At 47.5% G+C, this 20273-nt stretch overlaps 1 protein-coding gene and 1 long non-coding RNA gene across 9 annotated transcripts in view; one reads left to right on the plus strand and one right to left on the minus strand.

Annotated features, from left to right (window-relative positions):
- Vwa3a (von Willebrand factor A domain containing 3A) overlaps positions 1-16883 on the plus strand; it is a 62140-nt gene extending 45257 nt beyond the window's left edge. For 2 of the 8 annotated variants that reach the window (XM_087659554.1, XM_087659549.1), the window contains 13 exons: positions 1806-1955; positions 3477-3567; positions 4182-4289; positions 5127-5224; positions 5687-5824; positions 7133-7241; positions 9951-10095; positions 10435-10579; positions 11216-11367; positions 12754-12877; positions 15270-15367; positions 15621-15686; positions 16130-16883. In XM_087659554.1, coding sequence (XP_087515680.1) covers positions 1806-1955; positions 3477-3567; positions 4182-4289; positions 5127-5224; positions 5687-5824; positions 7133-7241; positions 9951-10095; positions 10435-10579; positions 11216-11367; positions 12754-12877; positions 15270-15367; positions 15621-15672 — 1410 coding nt within the window. In that variant the 3' untranslated portion in view covers positions 15673-15686; positions 16130-16883. 8 annotated transcript variants of the gene reach the window in all.
- On the minus strand, positions 4599-10441 carry LOC120099921 (uncharacterized). Its single transcript, XR_015652468.1, has 3 exons — positions 10295-10441; positions 9417-9536; positions 4599-7830 (listed from the first exon to the last, which is right to left on the minus strand). It is a non-coding gene; the product is annotated as an uncharacterized LOC120099921 (long non-coding RNA).
- Positions 16884-20273: the final 3390 nt, after the last annotated feature.

Below are 20273 nucleotides of genomic sequence, written 5' to 3' on the forward strand. Positions count from 1 at the left end.
GAGGCTGAGAGAAAGGTGAGCTTGCCTGTGGAGATTGAAAAGTGAGGATGGCCTGAAGGCAGATGGAAGATAAGAACTAAAGGTAGAGATTTGGAGGAGTTCAAGCCCAGGATAGACAAGGAGGTATAGGACCCATGGTCAAGCCAAGGGAAGGATCTGTGAAGGTCTCACCCTACCTCAAATGTTAGCTCCTGCTCTTTCATAGACTGACATCTCCACAGAGGACTATACCCACACAAGATAGCAGAACCATGGGTGTGTCCTTTTCCCCTATGGCTGCTGGGTCAGTGGACCGGTGGCTCCACAAACATGCCTTAGCTCATCTGGGATCTGTAAATCTCTGGTCCTTAAATGCAAACCATGCTATTCTCACCCTATCACACTTACGAGATATTAGTGGACAATAATACCCTAACCCTACCTTCTTTTCGGTGTGTGCTTATGTTCAAAGAGTGTTCTCTGGTGCACTAAGTGCAAAATAGTAGAATAGCTTTGGGAAGTTGAGAGACTTTTAGACAAAGACTAAGCATTCCACTGCAGTTCTGCCCATGTCTGTGTTGGTGCTGGGATATGGTCGGCTGCCTATGTGGCTGAACATGGGTTTTACATGCTGGCTTGCCCAGGCCCCTGGAGTTGACTTAATGAGTAGTGTGGCCTTGGACAAGAACCTTGAGCTCACAGAGCTTTGGTTTCCCTGTCAGTCAAGCAACATCTTAGCTTCTTCATCAATGTAACAAATATTTGAGAAAAACCAAGTTAAGGGAAGAAGGAATTATTTTAGCTCCCAGCTTCAGGGATTTCAGCCCATGACTGGCTGGCCTGAGGTGAGGTTGAGCGTCATGGTGGGGATTGTAGGTGAGGTTGAGTATCATGGTGGGGATTGTAGGTGAGGTTGAGTGTCATGGTGGGGATTGTAGGTGAGGTTGAGCGTCATGGTGGGGATTGTAGGTGAGGTTGAGCGTCATGATGGGGATTGTAGGTGAGGTTGAGCGTCATGATGGGGATTGTAGGTGAGGTTGAGCATCATGGTGGGGATTGTAGGTGAGGTTGAGCGTCATGGTGGGGATTGTAGGTGAGGTTGAGCGTCATGGTGGGGATTGTAGGTGAGGTTGAGCGTCATGGTGGGGATTGTAGGTGAGGTTGAGCGTCATGGTGGGGATTGTAGGTGAGGTTGAGCGTCATGGTGGGGATTGTAGGTGAGGTTGAGCGTCATGTGGGGATTGTAGGTGAGGTTGAGCGTCATGGTGGGGATTGTAGGTGAGGTTGAGCGTCATGGTGGGGATTGTAGGTGAGGTTGAGCGTCATGGTGGGGATTGTAGGTGAGATTGAGCGTCATGGTGGGGATTGTAGGTGACATTGAGCATCATGGTGATAGATGTGTCTGGAACAGAGCAACTGATTTTATGGCAGACAGGAAGAAGAGAGGGGAGGACAGAGAGCGGTCCAGTTCCCAAGGATCTGCCTCTTCCTTCCAGCAAGGCCCCTCTTTTTATAGTTTCTAGAACTTCTCATAGTAGTACATTGGCATGAGCCAAAAGGGGACATTTCATATACAAACTAGGTATAAAGGGGTATCATTTCATGTCTTGTTGGCCTGAGGGCTTGAAACTCCAAACATTAATTTTCCCAGTTTCCAGTACAACAAAGAAGTCCTTTTTCTCTATAAGATTAACTCATAGAACTCTTAGTTTCAAACAATATTCTCTGGGCAGAAAGAAGCATCAAAAGGCTTCTGTCCTGCTACACATGTGTATCTATCTACCCACAATTGTCAGTGTGCTCTAACCACGCAATTCCCATTGCAGTGTGCCTTCCTTGTGGCCTCCCTGAAGAACCATTCAGGAAAAGAGCTGCTGACTGCAGCCCTCCAGAAAGACAAGCCAAGGACTCTGCAGCAAAGTCAGCCCAAGAAACTCTATCCTCCCAAGCCCACAGCCCCCTCGGTGGCCAGAATGGTTTGACACCCTTCCCTAATAACACACAGAGGATTTTTCCCCAGTTTGTCTCCTTGTCTTTCCTAGATCTTAAAAGGACTGGGCCAAGCCCCAGGGCTAGCACTGGTGGGGACAGAGATTCAGGGGCATCCCATGGGGACCACTGAGAAGAGCACCTGCCTCTTAGCTTAGAGGGGGGTACCTATGGTTCCTCCACTCCCCTGCTATTGGTTGTGCCTGTCTCAGCTTCTTTCCCTAGCCTAATTCTAGCATCTCCGTGGCAATACACTCACCTCCTCTGTGTGTGCAGCTTAACCTGAAGGATTTGTAGGGAAAGAGTAGGGTCACTAATAGGACTTGTTTCCAAAGACCAAGCTTAGCAGGAGCAATGGTGGGGTTCTCAGATTCAACCTAAGCCTGTGGGGAGTATCTTCAGTCATATCCATCAAACATGTCCTGTGTAAAATACTGACCCCTTACCTAAGTGCTCAGGGGATCTTCTAGAGGGAAGACCTTCACAAGTCAATGCTGTGAGCAGAAGGGTCAGTGAAACCCGGAGGCTGTTCAGCACATTGCTAACTGAGCCGCTAGTGAACACAACACATTTCAGAATAGGGAAGACTATCCCAGGATATATAGCTTACTCATGGGGCTGCATTTCCAAGGCATTTCCTGGGCTCACTCAAAGAAGCCCAATAGCCCAGACTCATCCCTACCCCTCTTAACATCCCTACTCTGAGAGAACTTCAAAATCTCAGGGCCTTTCTTTGGGACCTTCAGTGGTTCATGAGCTGACTCAGTATGAGGAGGGCTAGGCTGCAACGTGGCTTCCATTGGGCCCTCCTGACAGGCTAGGCACTCTCTGGAGTGATAACATCTAGGCCCTTTCCACCTCGGGTCACAAAAGGGTCCTTTTGCTGGCCTGGTGCCTTGGGTGACTTTATTAAACTATTACTACATTCTACTTGTGCCCAGTAAGGAAAGAATTCCTTATTGAGGGGCCCAAGAGAATATAGAAATGCCAGGCAGAGTGGTACATGCCTTTAATCCCAACACTTGAGAGGCAGAGGCAGGCAGATCTCCATGAGTTCAAGGCCAGACTGGTCAATACAGCGAGCTCCAGGCCAGCCAAAACTACATAGTAAGACACTGTCTTAAAACAACAACAAAAACAAATCATAGAAGTTTCCTAAATGGTTGTCTGTCATAATGGAGGTCCAGAAATTCTAGTCTAATAGGAAGAGAAGCCGGAAACTAGCAAAGAATAGTCTAGCAAATACCCGGTGGCTCCTCCAGTGGGCTTTCATAGTATATACACAAATGCATGTATGTACATACATACATACATACACTTTTCCACTCCCAAATCCAGAGTCCCCTGTGAAATCTGCTGCAGAAGGTAGGCCAAACATGCCTGAAGTGCTAACTCCCTTAGATCCCTCCCTATAAAGGTTCTTGATTGGCAGGTTGAGGTCAGGGTGACTGGGGAACTGCTTATTCTAGGCAGCAGGCCTCTGATAGGCAAGATGGCCTGTTTTCTAGAGCATTAAAGATGACGTGGATGGAGAAACGAGCTCCCAGCTGAAAGCTCTGAGGTGTCACCCCCTCAATGGTGAAACAAGGGTCTCTCCAGGTAAGGTGTGGCAGTGGGCAGGCGGGGGTGGAGAGTCAGCTGAGGCGTGAGTTAATATTGAGAGTGATCATCTACATGACGGTGAGGTTGACTGGGTGCCAGCCCATCCGCCAAGATGCTTCTCATAAAACCTGAGGCCATCCACCCTCTGCAGTCCGTTCCCTATTTGCTGATGTTACTGAGTTCAGGCCCAAAAGGGTTCATCGAGAGAAGCCATAACTTTTTTTTTTTTTTTATGAAAGTACTCACTTCATAAACCTGGGGCTACGTGTCTTCATTTTGAAGAAAAGGATTTATAGCAGTGGGGTTCATGGCAGCGAGCCCAGGAATCTTCTTAGTAAGCCCATCTGTAAGCTGGGAGACCATGAGGAAACAGCACAAGGCTCACACACCAAGCACTTAACGCTGTGCCCAGAAAGCATCAGGACTTAGTGACAGTAGCTCTAGCTATCACTGGTCCAGACAAGGCCAAGGAACCCAAGATGGGAGCGAGGGGCCTGAGATCCCCATGTCTAGTGCAGATCTTAGCTGAAATTGAGGTAGCCAAGCAGTGCAGCTTTATCAGTGGGACCTACAGACAGTGTTGCCCGACCAACAACTCAAATGTCTTCCAGCCGCAACCCAACCTGGCAAGGAAGGGACGGTGGAACAGAGGACGAAGGCCAACCCCAGAACAAAAGCGAAGCTCTTTCTGTTCTACACAGAGTCCGGGAATAGTGTGGGTATGCTAAAGTCAGTGTGTGTCTGGACAGCTCCTGGCCCTGGGCAACCTGGTGAGAATAGTAGCCCCTCCAGCTACCTCAGGCCTTAGCCTCTGAAACAGGCCCATCCTTGAACAACTCCATTCTCCCTACCAGAAACCACCATGAGCTTCCTGCCATTAGCACAGAGTGAGAAAAGTCCATGCTGCAGGTGGGGAGGCAGTTTCCTGAGCCCTGGTGACAATTAGGAGAGAAAGATGTCCTTCCCTAGGTCTGCCATCGGGTCCCTGGGAAGTGGTACCTATGTTACCATGTAATAAATACAAACAAAAGCAACTAAAGGCTTTATTTGGGCTCTCAATTTGATGAGATATCCAGGTGGGGAAGTAGAGGGAGAAACTGTCAGATATGGCAGCAGGGACACAAGGCAGCTGGCCACACTGGGCCTGCAGTCAGGAAGCAGAGAAAAAGGAAGGCTGGTGTTTGTCCCCTTTTCCTTTATGTCCTCCAGAAGCTCAGCCCATGCTGTGGTGTCAGCTCATTCGAGTGGGTCTTCCCTCCTCAAGCCTCCCTGGAAGCTCCCGCAAAACGTCAGGCAGGGCCATGTCTTCCAGGTGGTTCTAAAGCCTGTTGATTTGACAAGGAAGATTAGCCATCACAGTACCGGTCCCAGCTGGACTCCTTGCTAAATAGAGAAAGGGAACCCTGAGCAGCCCACTCCGTCTCATGATTTACCTTCTACCTCTTCAGCAGATTATACCTAAATAGTCTGCAGAGAATTTGACTTGCAGGGAAACTGACATGGGAAAGGGGAAAGGGGAGAAACATATCCATGGTAACACTGCTGTGTTTCTGTAGGTTCTGTGTACAAGAGGTACAGTCAAGGAAAACCCATCAGAAGGATTAATTCTTCCATTGAGCTGCCCAGGAAGGACACTCTATGCTCAAGTCAAGAGGTATTCAGTTGTGCATATCAGCAAGTGCCCCTTAGTAATTTCTTCTACCAACCATATCTTCCAGGAGGGTGGGCACACTTGGAAGAAGCCAAACATGTTAAGAATGCCTGCTTACCGTGCACATGGGGTAATAATGTTAAGTTCAGAAGCAAGTCTGCTTTCCTCCTCACTGGTGGCCTTGGGAAGCCATATCACTACATTTAGTCTCACTGTGTCAAACAAAAGCAAGCCGGGCCCAGTGGTGCACACTTAATCCCAGCACCGAGGAGACAGAGGCAAGTGGATCTCTGTGAGTTCAAAGCCAGCCTGGTCTACATAAGCAAGTTCCACGGCAACCAGGGCAATGGAGAGGACCCGAGCTGTCTCAAATAAATAAATAAATAAATAAATAAATAAATAAATAAATAAATAAATAAATAAGACAAACCACTCATTTTGGCCTGACAGTGTTTTATTTTACAGTGGACAGCCACTTGCGGGCTGAAGAGACTGAAACTGGAGCTCTCCAAATGCCTCGGTCCCAACTGTAGATACCAAAAGTCAGTACGGGGGTCGGCACTGGCCAGACACTGCAGTCTCTTCCCCAGTATAGAGATCAATGTAAGTCACAGTGTGATGACGCTCTCCATCCCCCATTCCCTTCTTACCTTCTGTCAGCTGCTAGTGGCAGAGAGAAGATCAGGTAACACCGACTTCCATTTCTGCTTGTCTAGCCTCACTCCCTAAAGCAGGACATCCCTCAGTTGGTGGAAAATATAGAATTCTGACTTTAAAAAGAAAAGCCAATCCCCTGTGGTCTGAGACCACACTCTGGAGTAGATGGTAAGGCCTAGAAGCAGGTATCAAGCACCCAGGCCAGGGCTGAAGTAGTCACTCCAAAGTACTGGTACCTGTCTCTTTTCCATCAACGTGATGAGAAACTGTGACAAAGGCAACTTTTAGGGGAAAGGGTCTATTTGGGCTTACAGTTTCAGAGGGCGACAGTCCGTGACCTTTGAGGTGGGAAGTATGGCAGCATGTAGGCAGGCAGGCAGTAGAGCCGTAGCTGAGAGTTTCCATCCTATCCACAGGCATGAGGCAGAGAGAGCTAATTAGGAATGGCATGGGTTTTTGAAACATCAAAGCCCACTTCACTGATAGACCAACAAGGTCACAACCTCCTAATCCTTAGAGCCCATGGGGTGGGGCATTCTCATTCAAACAACTAGAGAACTAGAGTACCTGACACTGGTCATGGCTCTGTTAGGACAGCAGGAGGGAACATGTCCCCTCTCTGTGCTTTCTAGTCAGGAGGTATTTTTCTCATTGTTCTGAGAATGCAGTAAGTGCTTTAGGTACAAGGTAAACATTGGCTTCCTTTCCTCTTTGCCCTTTGATACCATGTTATCAACATCAGAGGAAATTAAAAATAGCCGAAAGGACTATCCACTAAAAGAACTTGGTGTTGTTTTCACATGCTGACCCCTCTCTGTCCGAGATCATCTTTCTGTTTGAGATGTATGGACCCTCCAGCCTTTCACCAAGGATTTCTTATTTTAAAACTTGGAGATGGCGTGGTTTTTACTATTCCAGTGACTCCCTTGTCTTCCACCATTATCCCACTCCCCTTTCCTTCGCAGAACCATTCAATCTAGTAATAAAAGAAAAAACTTTTCAATAAACAAAACTGGTCCAAATATGATGGTCTCTGCCATAGTCCCAGGACTCAGGAGGCAGAAGAAAGAAGCTGATGAGTTCAAGGCCAACCTGAACCACGTAGTGAGACCCTGTTTCAAATGTAGGCACGCAAATGAACATATATACAGAAAAATACGTTAATGATTGCAGATTATAATGGCATCAACTATTTTAGGGGTGCTAAGACTATGACCCAACACTGATAGACTAGCCTCCGCTTGCCTTCCCCAGGGAATAGTGAGACACATCCAGTGGACGCTGCGGGAGATGGAGACGTACATCACAGGCTTGGAGAAGGTGATGAGGTGCTATGTGCAGAGGCTACACTGGCTGCTGTCTGGTGAGTGTGATTACAGCCCAGAGAGGTGGGAGGGGCCTGAGAGAAAGTTAATTCCTGAGACTGTCAGGCCAGTGGGCTTAGCCAACCGGTTCTCCTTATACTGAATGAGCTCTGGGTCCAGACGTCAGACATGGTGACAGAAGTGTGGACAGAAACTGGAGAGAGCTTCTTGCCTGTCCAAGCTACCCACACAGCTGTCTGTCTCCTTTCCTCCCTGTTCATGACTGAGGACAGCTCAGTTCTGACCACAGCTGTCAGGATAGTAGGAAATGAGGGATAGGAGAGAAGCAAGACCTGGGCATTAAAGGGGCCCGGCTTAAACCCCTTTGTAATGGTAGAAACGGAAGGGGTTCCAACCTGCAAAACATCTTCTCTACATTTCCCCTGGGGTACCAAGGTACCTCAAAGAAAGGTCCATGGAAAGGGCAGGCCGAGGAGACTCAGGCTCACATTCCAGAGGAGGGCTGACTATAACTTCAGGTAACTTGCCTTACCTTGTAATCCCAGTATTTGTGACAACGAGGCCAGGAGGCCAGGGGTCCAGGGCAAGCCTTGGTTGAGTCTCAAGGCCAAGAGGCCAGGCTGACATCTTAAAGTAAACAGGAAATGAAATAGATAGGAAACAATTTAGCTTGGTGGTCACAGAGAGCCTTATGGCCCCTTCTGGCTGCCTGTGTTGCCCTGCAGGGTCCTGTGTAATTTCACTAAGTCAGGTTTTCTGCAGGAAAGCCTGCTGCAAATAGTCTGTAGCCATGGCTTGTAGCCATGTCTGCTGCTTCCCAAAACCCCTCTTCTAAGCTCCAGAAGTGATTGACAGGTCATAGGCTAGGACGGGGCAAAGGGGAAGTAGAGGGTATGTATACCTTTTCCTATTCTCAGCTCACACCAGCCACTCAGAATAGCTGATAACTGTGTGCCTTCATTTGTAGCAAGGGGCCCACACCTCCCACACAGGTCCACACCCAAGCACCTGTACTTGAACCTCCGCTGAGAGCCAGAGCCAGTGGTAGAGTGCTTGCCTAGCATGCACAAAGCTATATATTCAGTCCATGGGACTCACACACCCAAACTCATCTTGGGGGGGGGGGTTGTGCTTCATTTATTCACTCACTCATTCATTCATTCTTTCACTCAATGAAGAAGTGTTGAACTCCTACCAGGTGTGTGTGAGAGGGAAGACAAATCCCAACAGGGCCTCAACAATAGATCATGTTGTCTAGGAGAGAGCTGTTAACCAAAGAGTCACAAGCAGGTCTGATAGGACGGCAGGGATAAGTTCAGGGAAAGGAGGAACATGGTATTGTGAGGAACCATTGGCTAGTATGGGAAAGCATCATCTCAGTGTCCTCTCAGAGAAAGTGTCCCTGGAGTGATGTTTTTAAAGATTGTGTAGGTGATTACAAGACAAAGAAGAAAAGCAGGCTGGGGCAGAGGCCGAGAGGGGAAGGCCAAAGACAGATAAAGGAGACTGTGTGGTAAGCAGAAGCCAGACAGAGAGCATTTAAGTAGAAAGCATCAAAAACTTGACTTAATGAACTTACACAGGACAGGGTATACAACACAGGCTGCCAGGAGGGGCATAAGGCTCTCTTTGACTGCAAAGCTAAATTGTTTCCTATTTCATTTCCTGTCTACTTCAGGGTGTCAGCCTGGCCTCTTGGTCTTGATGTTCAGCCAGTAGCCCTGTCGAGAATTGCCTTCCCTCTCACGCACACCTGGCAGGAGACGCAGCCGGAGCACTTATGTTACCAAGAGCAATGGGAAGCTCAATAGACTTTCCATTGCTTTTGTAATGAACCTCTGATTGCTTCACGGATGATAAACTCTTGGGAAATAGAGTGGAACAAGGGTTTCGTGGTCCGACCCTTTTGGAAGATGAGAGCTGGCCAAGTAGTGGGTTATGTGGAAAGATGAGGTAGGCAGAGTGCGAGCGATTTGGGAGGTGAAGATGGCCAGGGCATGGTGGCTCACACTGTGTTCCCACCATCGGGTATTAAATGTTTGTAGTTGAGGTCTTTGAAAGGCTGGCTAGTCTCCTAGAGCATCCTGCCAGCTTCAGGCTGGCTTTCCTCTTATTAACCCTCCAACAGATTTGCTTTGGGACACCCAGGTGAATCCTGGGAGACCCTAAGCAGCAAGGCCCAACAAACTTGATCCACTTATTGTGGCGTGTACCTAGTTGATATTCCAGCCATTGGTCAGTTTTCTTCTGCTTGTCCCAATGAACACCAGTGTTCATGACACTGGTCACACCAGATACTTGCTGAGCTTCCCCAGTGCCATCTCTGTTCAGCCCTGTAGAATCAGAAAACCAAAGTTAAGGATGCCTGACTAAAGTGTGGATTAGGGGGGACCAAGACAAAACCTAGGCTCTAAGCTGTGGGATTCTGGGCAAGTTGCTAGCCCTCTGGAATCCCCCTTGAGCCTTGAACAACTTTTTTTTTAATGAGTTACCCATACCCCATGGGTGTCTCCATCCAGTCTCTCACCCCAGCTTTTTCTCCAGCCCCTAGACCTGAAATATTGATCTCTCAAACCTCATAAGGCTAGCTAGCTGATGTTCCCAACACCATCACAGGGCCATCTCCAGTGGAGAACTTGTGACCAGTTATCAGAGAGTAAGTATTGCAAGAGTTCGCATTTTGTAACGACCATGAGGAAAACTAATGTTCCAACCCTCCCCTGCCTCTGCCGCCCATCTCGGAGCAGGGAGCCGCAGGCTGTTTGGCACCATCTTAGAAAGCAATGTGTGCATCCTGCTGGACACTTCAGGGTCCATGGGCCCCCACTTGCAGTGGATGAAGACAGAGCTCGTTCTACTGATTTGGGAGCAGCTGAGGAAACACTGTGACCGGTAGGGACGGGATGGGGGTGTGAAGGGTCTGGAAGATCAAAAGGCAGGTCCCTAGTTTCCCAGGCTGAGCACAGTTCCAAGGAACAGAGAGGTTTCGGAAACAAGAACTGCCCAGTTGAGGAGTCTGCTGCGGAAAGAGCAGTGTAGTTTGCCCCACTGCTGCATTAGTCCACTTACATTTGCATCTGGTTACCCTCACCTTCCTCCGTGTTGGACACACTGTAGAGTCCTCGAGAGAACAATCCTCACAGCGATAACATCCACAATTTCAGAATGAGCTGGGCTGTTCTAACCAATCCTTTCTTTTCTTTTTGCCCCCTTCTCTTTCTCTCTCTCCAGTTTTAACCTGCTCAGCTTTGCAAGGGACCCACAGCCATGGCAAAACACCCTGGTAGAAAGCACAGACGCTGCGTGTCACGAGGCTATGCAGTGGGTGGCCCACCTGCAAGCCCAGGGGAGCACCTCAGTCTTAACAGCTTTAATGGCAAGTGCTGCCCCCAAACCCTACCATGTGGCATGACAGAGACAGTGCTACCTTGTGCCGGTAGCCCATGATGCTTTAGGACTTCCAGCATGTCACTTCATCCCATCTCCTAGCAACCAGCGAATGGGGCTCTCTCACTTTCAGATGGAGACAGAGGGAGTTAGGGAGGTTGAGTGGCCTGTCTGGAACTAACCAGATAGGAAGTGGGCCTTTTTCCCCATCCTGACCTCCCAGTTCCCTTGGTCTATCTTAGGCAGAAAGAGGAATCTCAATCTTTATTTAAAATTTCTTTTCAGTGTGCGTGTGTGCAAGTGTGCCTGTGTGTGTGCATGTGCCTGTGTGTGTGTGTGCGTGTGTGTATGTGTGTGTTGTATGATGTATGTAGAGCACACGTGTCATGACACATGTGTGGAAGACAGACAACTTTATGAAGTTGATTCTTTCCTTACAATTTTACATGGTTCCAGGGATCACATTTAAGTCGGCAGGCTAGCATAGAAAGCAATCGGGCAGTTTTATAGAATCCTTCCAGACACATTTCCCTTAGGGACAGAGTCTCCTCTATTAGCTCATCACTTCTGCCCATCCCAGCTAATCTCCATTCCCAGATATAGCTCCCATTCTATGTTCTCTTAGAAAGCCTTCAGCTTTCAGGATGTGCAAGGGCTGTATCTCCTGACGGATGGGAAGCCAGACACAAGCTGCAGCCTTATACTCGACACTGTCCAAAGGTTCCAGAAGGAGAGAGGCGTGAAGGTGCATACCATCTCTCTGACCAGCACAGACAGGTGGGCAACAGCAGTGAGCTGAGCTGGCTTCTCTAGAGTGTGGCCCTCCACTAACCTACAGCGTCCCTTACACATGGGAATCAAGAGATGCACAAACAGAAGCCTTTTCCCTACCACAGACCAACCAAGCAACAAGCTGCTCTTAACATCACTGCAGCCTTGAACTGATGTTCAAAGAAGGCTTTCTGACCTTCTTTTCTTGGGAAAGCATTTATGAATATCTGTGGAAACTAGAGAAGAAAACATTAACATAGCACAATTCTTTTTTTTTTTTTTTTCAGAGCTGGGGACCAAACTCAGGGCCTTGCGCTTGCTAGGCAAGCGCTCTACCACTGAGCTAAATCCCCAACCCCAACATAGCACAATTCTTAATGTTATTTCAAAGAATGTTTGAAATTTTCATCCATGTATGCATGGATGAAGGCACCTACCCTCTTCCCCACCTCCAACTTACCTGAGGCCCCTACAATATCTCCCCCACAATTTCTTGGGCTGTTCCCTTTTTAAAAATTATTGTTGTTTTATATGTGTGAATATTTCGCCTACATGTAGATATATGTATCACATGAGTGCCTGGTGCCTTCAGAAATTAGGAGTTCAGATGCCCTGGAACTGGCGTTATGGATAGTTGCGAGCTCCCATGGATCTTAGGACTCAAACTCAGATCCTCTATAAGATCAACAAGAGCTCTTAACCACTGAGCCATCTCTCCAGCCCCATATTTCCTTTTTATTAATACAACTCACTGAGTCCAGTTTCTGCTGTCTGTATGTACATGAACATGAGGCCATCTACTGGGGCCTGGGCAACATATTAATAGCTACATGCCCCCAAAAAGCAACTTGCCCTCCTGGACTAGCCATCAACTGTCAATAAGTCCTCAGTCAGGAGAAGGACTTCTGGAACCCTTCCCACTCCGTGCTGGCATTAACTGGCTTGATCTTGATAGAACAATTATTATGTCACTTAGAACAACATATGTTACACAAGATTCAGCCTCTTCAAAGAAGGATTGACGAATGTCTCAGTTACAGAGTACATGCTTAGATGCATGAGACTCTGAGTTTAATCTCCAGTGGCAAATAAACATTGTTAATAGAATCAATTATCGGGCACATATTTTCTCTCTCTGACTAGACTATAAGCTCCTTAAGGGCTGTATTTGTGTTCCTTTAGGCCTAACACACTGTAGACACTGGCGGATGTGCATGCCCCGGCTGAGATTATACTCAAGTGCCTAACAGTGATCTTGATGGTTTAAGCTGACACCCAATTGCCAGGCCACTTTCCTTTAAGCCCCAAAAGGCTTAAGTTCCACTGTGGCCCTGAGTTTCTGCTTGTCCCTCCTAGCCCCTGTGAATCCCTGAACCTTTGTCTCTCCTCCAGAGCAGCAATTGAGTTCCTGAGGAAGCTGGCTTCCCTCAGTGGGGGCCGTTACCACTGCCCTGTTAGTGATGAGGCCCTCAGCAGAATTCAAGGCTTGCTCGCCAGAGGCTTCATTGAGGAAAGGGTAGGTGACCAGTCATAGGGGTGGGTATTCTGAAGAGGCTTCCAGAAGCCTCCACAAGTACTGACTTCCTTCTGCCTGAGATCTCCGCTTCTCTTTTGACATGTAACATTGATCGCTGATCAAGAAGGGCATGTTTTCCATGGCTATCCCCCTAAACCAGTGGTTCTCAGCCTTCCTGATGCTGTAACCCTTTAATACAGTTCCTCATGTTCTGGTGACCCCCAACCATAAATTTATTTCATTGCTGCTTCATAACTGTAATTTTGCTACTGTTATGAATCATAAAAGTATGTAACACACTGTTACATGCATAACAGTATGTAAATACCTGAGAGGCAACCCCTGTGAAAGGGTCATTTGACTCCCAAAGGGGTGGCAACCCACAGGTTGAGAACTGCTGCTCTAAGTCAGGTTCCCTGGAAGGTGGAATTGCTTTATTTGGATGGCTGCTTTGAATCAGCCTCACTTACATCCCCATCCTTGCAGAGACAAACAGCTTCAGAAGTCAAGGTGCGTGCCCAAAGGCAGGCGGAGGGCGGAGCCAGATCCCAAGATGTGGTTCAGAACCACTGGACTTTCACTCCTGGGGACTCCTGTCTTCAGTGTTCACGCTGAAACAGACACTTAGCAGCACGTAATGAAGTCATCAGTGAGCTATTACATAACAATAGCTGAGGGGAGTCAATGGTTCCAGGGAGCCCCTCCCGTTTAGCAGGAGAATGGTATACAGATTTGACTTTTCCGTTTATTTATTTATATTATGTATGATAGTTTTATTACGTATCATAGTGCTGTTGCCTGTCCACCTGCATGCCAGAAGAGGGCATCAGATCCCATCATAGACTCCTGAACCACCATGTGGGTGCTGGGAATTGAACTCAGGACCTCTGGAAGAGCAACCAGTGCTCTTAACCACAGAGCCAACTCTGCAGCCTTATTTATTTGTTTTCATATTTTTCTTTTGAGACGGTATTTTGGTATGTAGCCCAGGCTATCCTTGAACTCTCAAGTCTCCTGCCTCCACTTCCCCCGTACATGGTGTGTGCCACCATGCCTGGCTTACCTTTGGTTGCTGTTGTTCAGAGGTGCTGGAAGTTGGACCCAGAGCCTGGCTAAGCATTCTTCCATTGAACTATTTCCAGACCCGTAGGCCTTGGTTATTTGAGAAAGGGACTCAAGTAGCCTAGGCTGGCCTCAGATTCACTAGATAATTAAGGCCAGCCTTGAACTCCTGATCCTCCCTCCCACTTCCCTCACTAGTGCCAGGATAAGATATGAACCACCACCTTTATTCAAAGGGTTCTGCAGTGGGAGCAGCCATTGCCATGCTGCTAGTGTGGCACACTGGTGGCAGCCTCCTCTCTGTCGAAAAGCTCTGGTTACTTAGGAGTCAGTGTTTCGAGTTAGGCTCTGAGTCTCAGTAGTTAGTGCTTTGGAAACATTCCTATGAAGCTCTGTTTCACCATAAGAAATGCAGGAAGCCTGCAGATACTCTCCTGACTCACCAGCAGTTCAGGTAACACATACCACGTTTGCCACATGGACCCAGGGAAGAGTCAAACTCACTGAAATTTGGACACTGCCTTGGTCCCTCCCCACCCCCACACACTGCCTCTCAATCGTCTAATTTCAAAGTATCCATGTGTAGAGGGGCTGCCTGGATACATGGAGATGCACAAGCTGAAGCCCACAAGGACTTCCTGCCTCTGGTGAGAGGCAACATCTAATTTGCTCTAACCACCTTCTTTTTTTCTTTTCTTTTTCCATCTTTATTAACTTGGGTATTTCTTATTTACATTTCAATTGTCATTCCCTTTCCTGGTTTCCAGGCCAACATCCCCCTAACCCCTCCCCCTCCCCTTCTCTATGGGTGTTCCCCTCCCCATCCTCCCCCTATTACCGCCCGCCCCCCCCAACAATCCCATTCACTGGGGGTTCAGTCTTGGCAGGACCCAGGGCTTCCCCTTCCACTGGTGCTCTTACTAGGATATTCATTGCTACCTATGAGGTCAGAGTCCAGGGTCAGTCCATGTATAGTCTTTAGGTAGTAGCTTAGTCCCTGGAAGCTCTGGTTGCTTGGCATTGTTCTTCATAAGGGGTCTTGAGCCCCTTCAAGCTCTTCCAGTCCTTTCTCTGAATCCTTCAACGGGGGTCCTGTTCTCAGTTCAGTGGTTTGCTGATGGCATTCACCTATTTGCTGTATTCTGGCTGTGTGTCTCAGGAGAGATCTGCATCTGGTTCCTGTCAGCCTGCACCTCTTTGCTTCATCCATCTTATCTAATTGGGTGGCTGTATATGTATGGGCCACAACCATCTTCTCTCAGAGTTTAGATGTCAGGTCTCATCTAGTAGTTTAGTATAATGAATTTTACATTCATTTCCCCTTCCCCAGGATCCCAAGTTGCCACTGTTTGAAGGTGATGACTTAAAAATACTGACCCAGGAGTTCACCAAGGCTAGAAACCTCCTCAAGCAAGCCCAGGTCTTCAGGTATGCTTGTCTGGCTGCCCCTCCCACCTGTTTAACCACCTGAATAGATATACCTTTAATCCCAGCACTCAGGGGACAAAGGCAGGTGAGTTCAAGGCTAGCTTTGCCTACACAGTTTCAGGGTAACAGTGAGACCTTGTCTCAAAGAAAAATCCACACATGAGAATAAAACATATAGTATTTGTTTTTCCCCAGACTACCACCTCATTAGCCACTCCCAGGGAACCATTTTTCTTTGTGTTCTGCCTTCTAGATCCCAGCTCCTGAAGAAAAATGGCATGCAATCAAAGGTTACTGCTTGCTAGAGATATGCTCTCAGGTAAGAGGAGTGGATGCCACACCTGCCCAGTGCCCACCAAGGGCCAGGCACACACTGCCACAGGCACATGTGTCACTGTGGGAAGGATCAGACCTTGTGATTTCTCTGACTTGAAAAGCCATTGGACAGAGACCACCCACTGAGCACCCCTGACTGAGCAGACTAACAGAGAAAGCTGTGACCACCCCCCACACCCCCCCCCTCAGATTACATACAGGAAATAAAATGTGTAGCAATGGGATACTCTGAGGGCTGAGGGCAGGAAGGTTTTTTTATTTGCATATGGAGCCTCCTGGGCCTACCTCATTCTCTTGCCCTGTCCCTCAACACACCATGCACTATAGCCCCTAGACTAAGATCACTAAGAAGCTCCTCTTGCCACCCTCTGCCTAGTGACTCCTGGTTAGTGTCAAGGCACAGCTCAGATAGCATCGTTCCACTAGGAAGATGTCCCTGGGACCTATCCAGGACCTCCAGGAACTTCCGATGCTTCCGGCTTTCCTCTTCTTCTGGACGTCCTGAGCACGATGCCTCTTGTTGCATTCAGCACTGCAGGCCACCATGCCTGCCTAAGCTTTCTTGACCATGGTTCCGCCATGAAACTGCTGTCTTAACCATCCATGGATCCCCAGACCCTACCATGGAGCAGTCACGTGGTAAGCAGTGAGCAACCACCTGGATGTGACAGCCCGGCCCTGGATTCTCCTGGTTCCTCCCTGTACCACCCATCCACAGCCCAAGGCAGCTACCAGCAGCCCAGCTTGGGGAAGGACAGCCAAGAGCCAGGTCCACTACACCTGCTAACTGCAGTCCAGAGCAAATGCTCTGCTCTGCTACAGCCTCTGAAAATCAGACTTCACCCTTTGAGCCCAGCTATGCTATGTCCAAACGAGTGGGGGCATCGTGTGTTAGATCAGCTGGGATCGTTTGCTAAAATGTGAAAATTGCTTTTGCTAATAGAGTCAAAATAAGTTTAAATACTTGAGTGCTGGTGATGATGACATGTGTGTATGTATGTGTGTGTGTGTGTTTGTGTGTGTGTGTGTAAATTTTGAGTGACATAAAACTCTTAAGAACCTCATTCAGATTATATAGAGAATTTAAACTCAATCTGGAAATGATAATGTACTTATTTTTAAAAATGAACAACTCAGACAAACACAAATGGGAAATAAATATGCAAAAATGTTTACCCTCTTAGAGGTGGGACTCACTTGCCCACATGCCCAGTGTTCTCGGTTCACTCCTCAGTAACAGAGAGAGAGAGAGAGAGAGAGAGAGAGAGAGAGAGAGAGAGAGAGAGAGGTGAACCAGGCATCACACTACTACACACACCTGTAACTTCAGCACTTAAGAATTGGAGGCAGGAGAATGAGTCATTCCAGGCCAGGCTGGGCTAAACACCCAACCCCCCATTACTGTAAAGGAACAATGGAGAGGAGCCCAACAGCCTCACTCATCGTGGAAATAAAAACTAAAGTCACAATCAAATGCGTCTCCACAGGCAATAGAATGGCTTGACTTGTCAATACAAGATACTGATATCTGGAATGGGGGTCAGGGAAAGAAGATGTAAATCTCCACCACTTTGAAACTTTGGCAATCTCTATCAAGGCAAAGCGCATCTGTCATGTGACCCAGCAATCCCACTCTAAGGGAAATGAGTGTGTGGATGCAAGAATGTGTACGGTGGCTTGATTTGTAAAAGCTCAAACCGGAAACCACAATGTCGGACTATGGTACCATGTGCAAACAAATAGAGCACATCTACACAGTGGCAAACTGTGATTCAAAGGAAAGGGTGTGAGCTATGGCTATAACATTCAATAGGGTTATCAAACTCATCGACAATGGCGGGCAAACAAACCCGAAATAAGCTGGTAGAAAGCCTGCCTAGCACGCACGAAGTCCTGGGCTCTTGATAATCCCACCCTGCATAAAAGGTATGGAATCAGGAGGATCGGGAAATCAAGGTTATTCTTAGCCACAGCAAGTTCAAGATTAGTCTGTGCTACACAGCAATCTCTCTTAGGGGCCAGAGAGATGACTCAGCAGTTAAGAGCACTGACTGCTCTTCCAGAGGTCCTGAGTTCAATTCCCAGCAACCACATGGTGGCTCACAACCATCTGTAAAGAGATCTGATGCCCTCTTCTGGTGTATCTGAAGACAGCTACAGTGTACTTATATATAATAAATGAATAAATAAATAAAAATTAAAAAAACTCTCAAAAAAAGAAAAGAAAGGAAAAAAATGAAGAGACAAGAAAAACAAAAAGGAGGTATCAGACCTAAGAGTATGTACTTAGAATTCTATATGAAATTCAAGAACAGGGATACTCATCACTGAAACAGAAACCACAGAAATCACAGTGATAGCTTCTGTGGGGAGTGCAGAGTGAGCACTGGGCTGCTGGGAGCTGAGAAAACTCATCTCCATCTGAGTGGTGTTTCATTAGGATACTCAGAGATGGGGCTGGGGAGGGGCTGGTCACTAGGGTTAGACAGGTCCTGAGATTGTGTCTACCAAGACTGAATCCTGGTGGCTTAATACGAAGACAAAGAGAGACCAAAAGAGAGACACGTACACATGTCCTGGCTCTCCCACACGATGTCCTGTCACTCAGAACACGGCCAGCAAGGAGGCTATCACCAGACACCACGACCTAACCTTCTTGCACTGAGAACTTTGAGCTAGGGCTGGAGATAAAGCTTTGCAGTTAAGAACACTTTGCTGCTTTTCCAGAGAACCCAGGTTCGGTTCCCAGCACCCACAGGACAGCTCACACCCATGGCTAACTCCAGTTCTAGGGGATCTGGTGCCTTCTTTTGATCTCTTACATACAAGCAAAACACACACACATGAAATTAAAATAAAATTTTTAAAACTTTAAGCCAAAACAAATGTCTTTATAAAGTTACCCCATTTCAGGAGGCAACCTGACCTACACAGGGAGTTCAAAACCAGCCTGAAAAATAAACACAAAAGCTGTGTCTTGGCAAAATTATTAAATTATTTAAAGGGTTTTTTAAGGTTTATTTTTATTTATCATTTGAGTATTTTGTGTGTGTGTGTATATATATATACACACACATACATACATACATACATACATATATATATATATATATATATATATATATACACACACACACACATCTCACATATACATGTTATGCCCAAGAAGGTCATCAGATCCCCTAGAGCTGGAGTTATGGATGAATGGTTGTAAGCCACCATATGTGTGCTGAGAACCACACCTAGGTCCTCTGCAAGAGCAACAAGTGTTCTTAACCACTGAGCCATCTCTCCAGCTCCCAGTGTAAACTTATTATCTTCCAGTTTTGGAGCCTGGAGATCTGGGATCCAGGTTTTAGCAGAGCTGAGCTCCACAGAGCCACTGGGAAGGATCTGGTCCAGGTTTCTTGCTTCCCATATCTCCTGTGATTCAGTAGTACAACCCCATTCTCCACCTGATTGTCTCCTTCAGCCATGTCTGCGCCCAGATTACCTTGTTATTTTGACATTGGTTGTACTGGAATGAGAGCTGACCCCCTGCTGAACTAATCCCGTGTTCAGTTACTCACATTCTGAAATGCTAGGGGTTGGGCTTCAGCATATCATAGGGATCACCATCTATGAGAGTTGTGGGTAGTGGCGGTCTTTGCAATCCAGCCAACACTAGCAGCTAAGCAGGGAGTTCTGTGGTCCGGCTGTTCTTATGAAGGAGGGTCAGAAAAGACACCAAGGCTTGAGAAGTGCTCCTGACGTTTGAACCCCACCTTCGCATATAACGATAACAGGTACTTTAAGTGAGCAAGAGCTGATCAGCTCCATGTTCTAAGATTTGCACATATTCCAGCACAGCAGCCATAGGCTGAGAGTGTAAACTACACACTTTCCAGTGTGTGGACCAGGAAGCTAAGCCTTGCCATGGCCCAAAGACACACAGCAAGAAAGTGGCAACAGGCCAGCAAGATAGTTCAGCAGGCAGAGGTGCTTGCCACCAAGGCTGATGACCTAAATTAAGTCCCAGGAGCCCATATGACAGAAGGCAAAAGCACCTCCTGCTGTAGTCATCTTCTGACATCCATATGTGCACTGTGGCACACATATGTGCTCACATAGACATAAATGTAACAGAAAAGAGGCCAAACCAGTTAAGGACCCAAGGCCTGTACCTTCCACTCCCTGAGCCTCGGTTCTGAACCTGTTTTTCTGCCTCTAAAATGCGGCTAAAACAGAATTGTGGAGATTGAAGAGGACGCTCTACCGTCTGGCACATGGCAGAAGCAGGCTAGAGTTTGTGATTTGCGTCCTTTACCTAATGATCTCAGAATTTGTTCATGCAGGTGGGGAGTCTTTTGTGGCCCTTCTCAGACTTAAAGTGAGCAGCACACTCCCTACCCCAGCGGGGCTGCTCCATTTTAGCAGATGTAGAGGGGCTCGACACATGCCGCCCCTTCTGCTACTCTCTCAAATATGTGTTCTCCAGTGATGGGAAAGTCATTCTGGTCCCTCGCACAGAGGAAAGGTCACCAGTAAAGAAGCATCCATTAGAATAGTGGAGTCAAGCCTGGGGGTATAG

The sequence above is a fragment of the Rattus norvegicus genome, chromosome 1 (assembly GCF_021556685.1).
Source record: "Rattus norvegicus strain SHRSP/BbbUtx chromosome 1, alternate assembly SHRSP_T2T, whole genome shotgun sequence".
NCBI classification, from domain to species: Eukaryota; Metazoa; Chordata; class Mammalia; order Rodentia; family Muridae; genus Rattus; species Rattus norvegicus.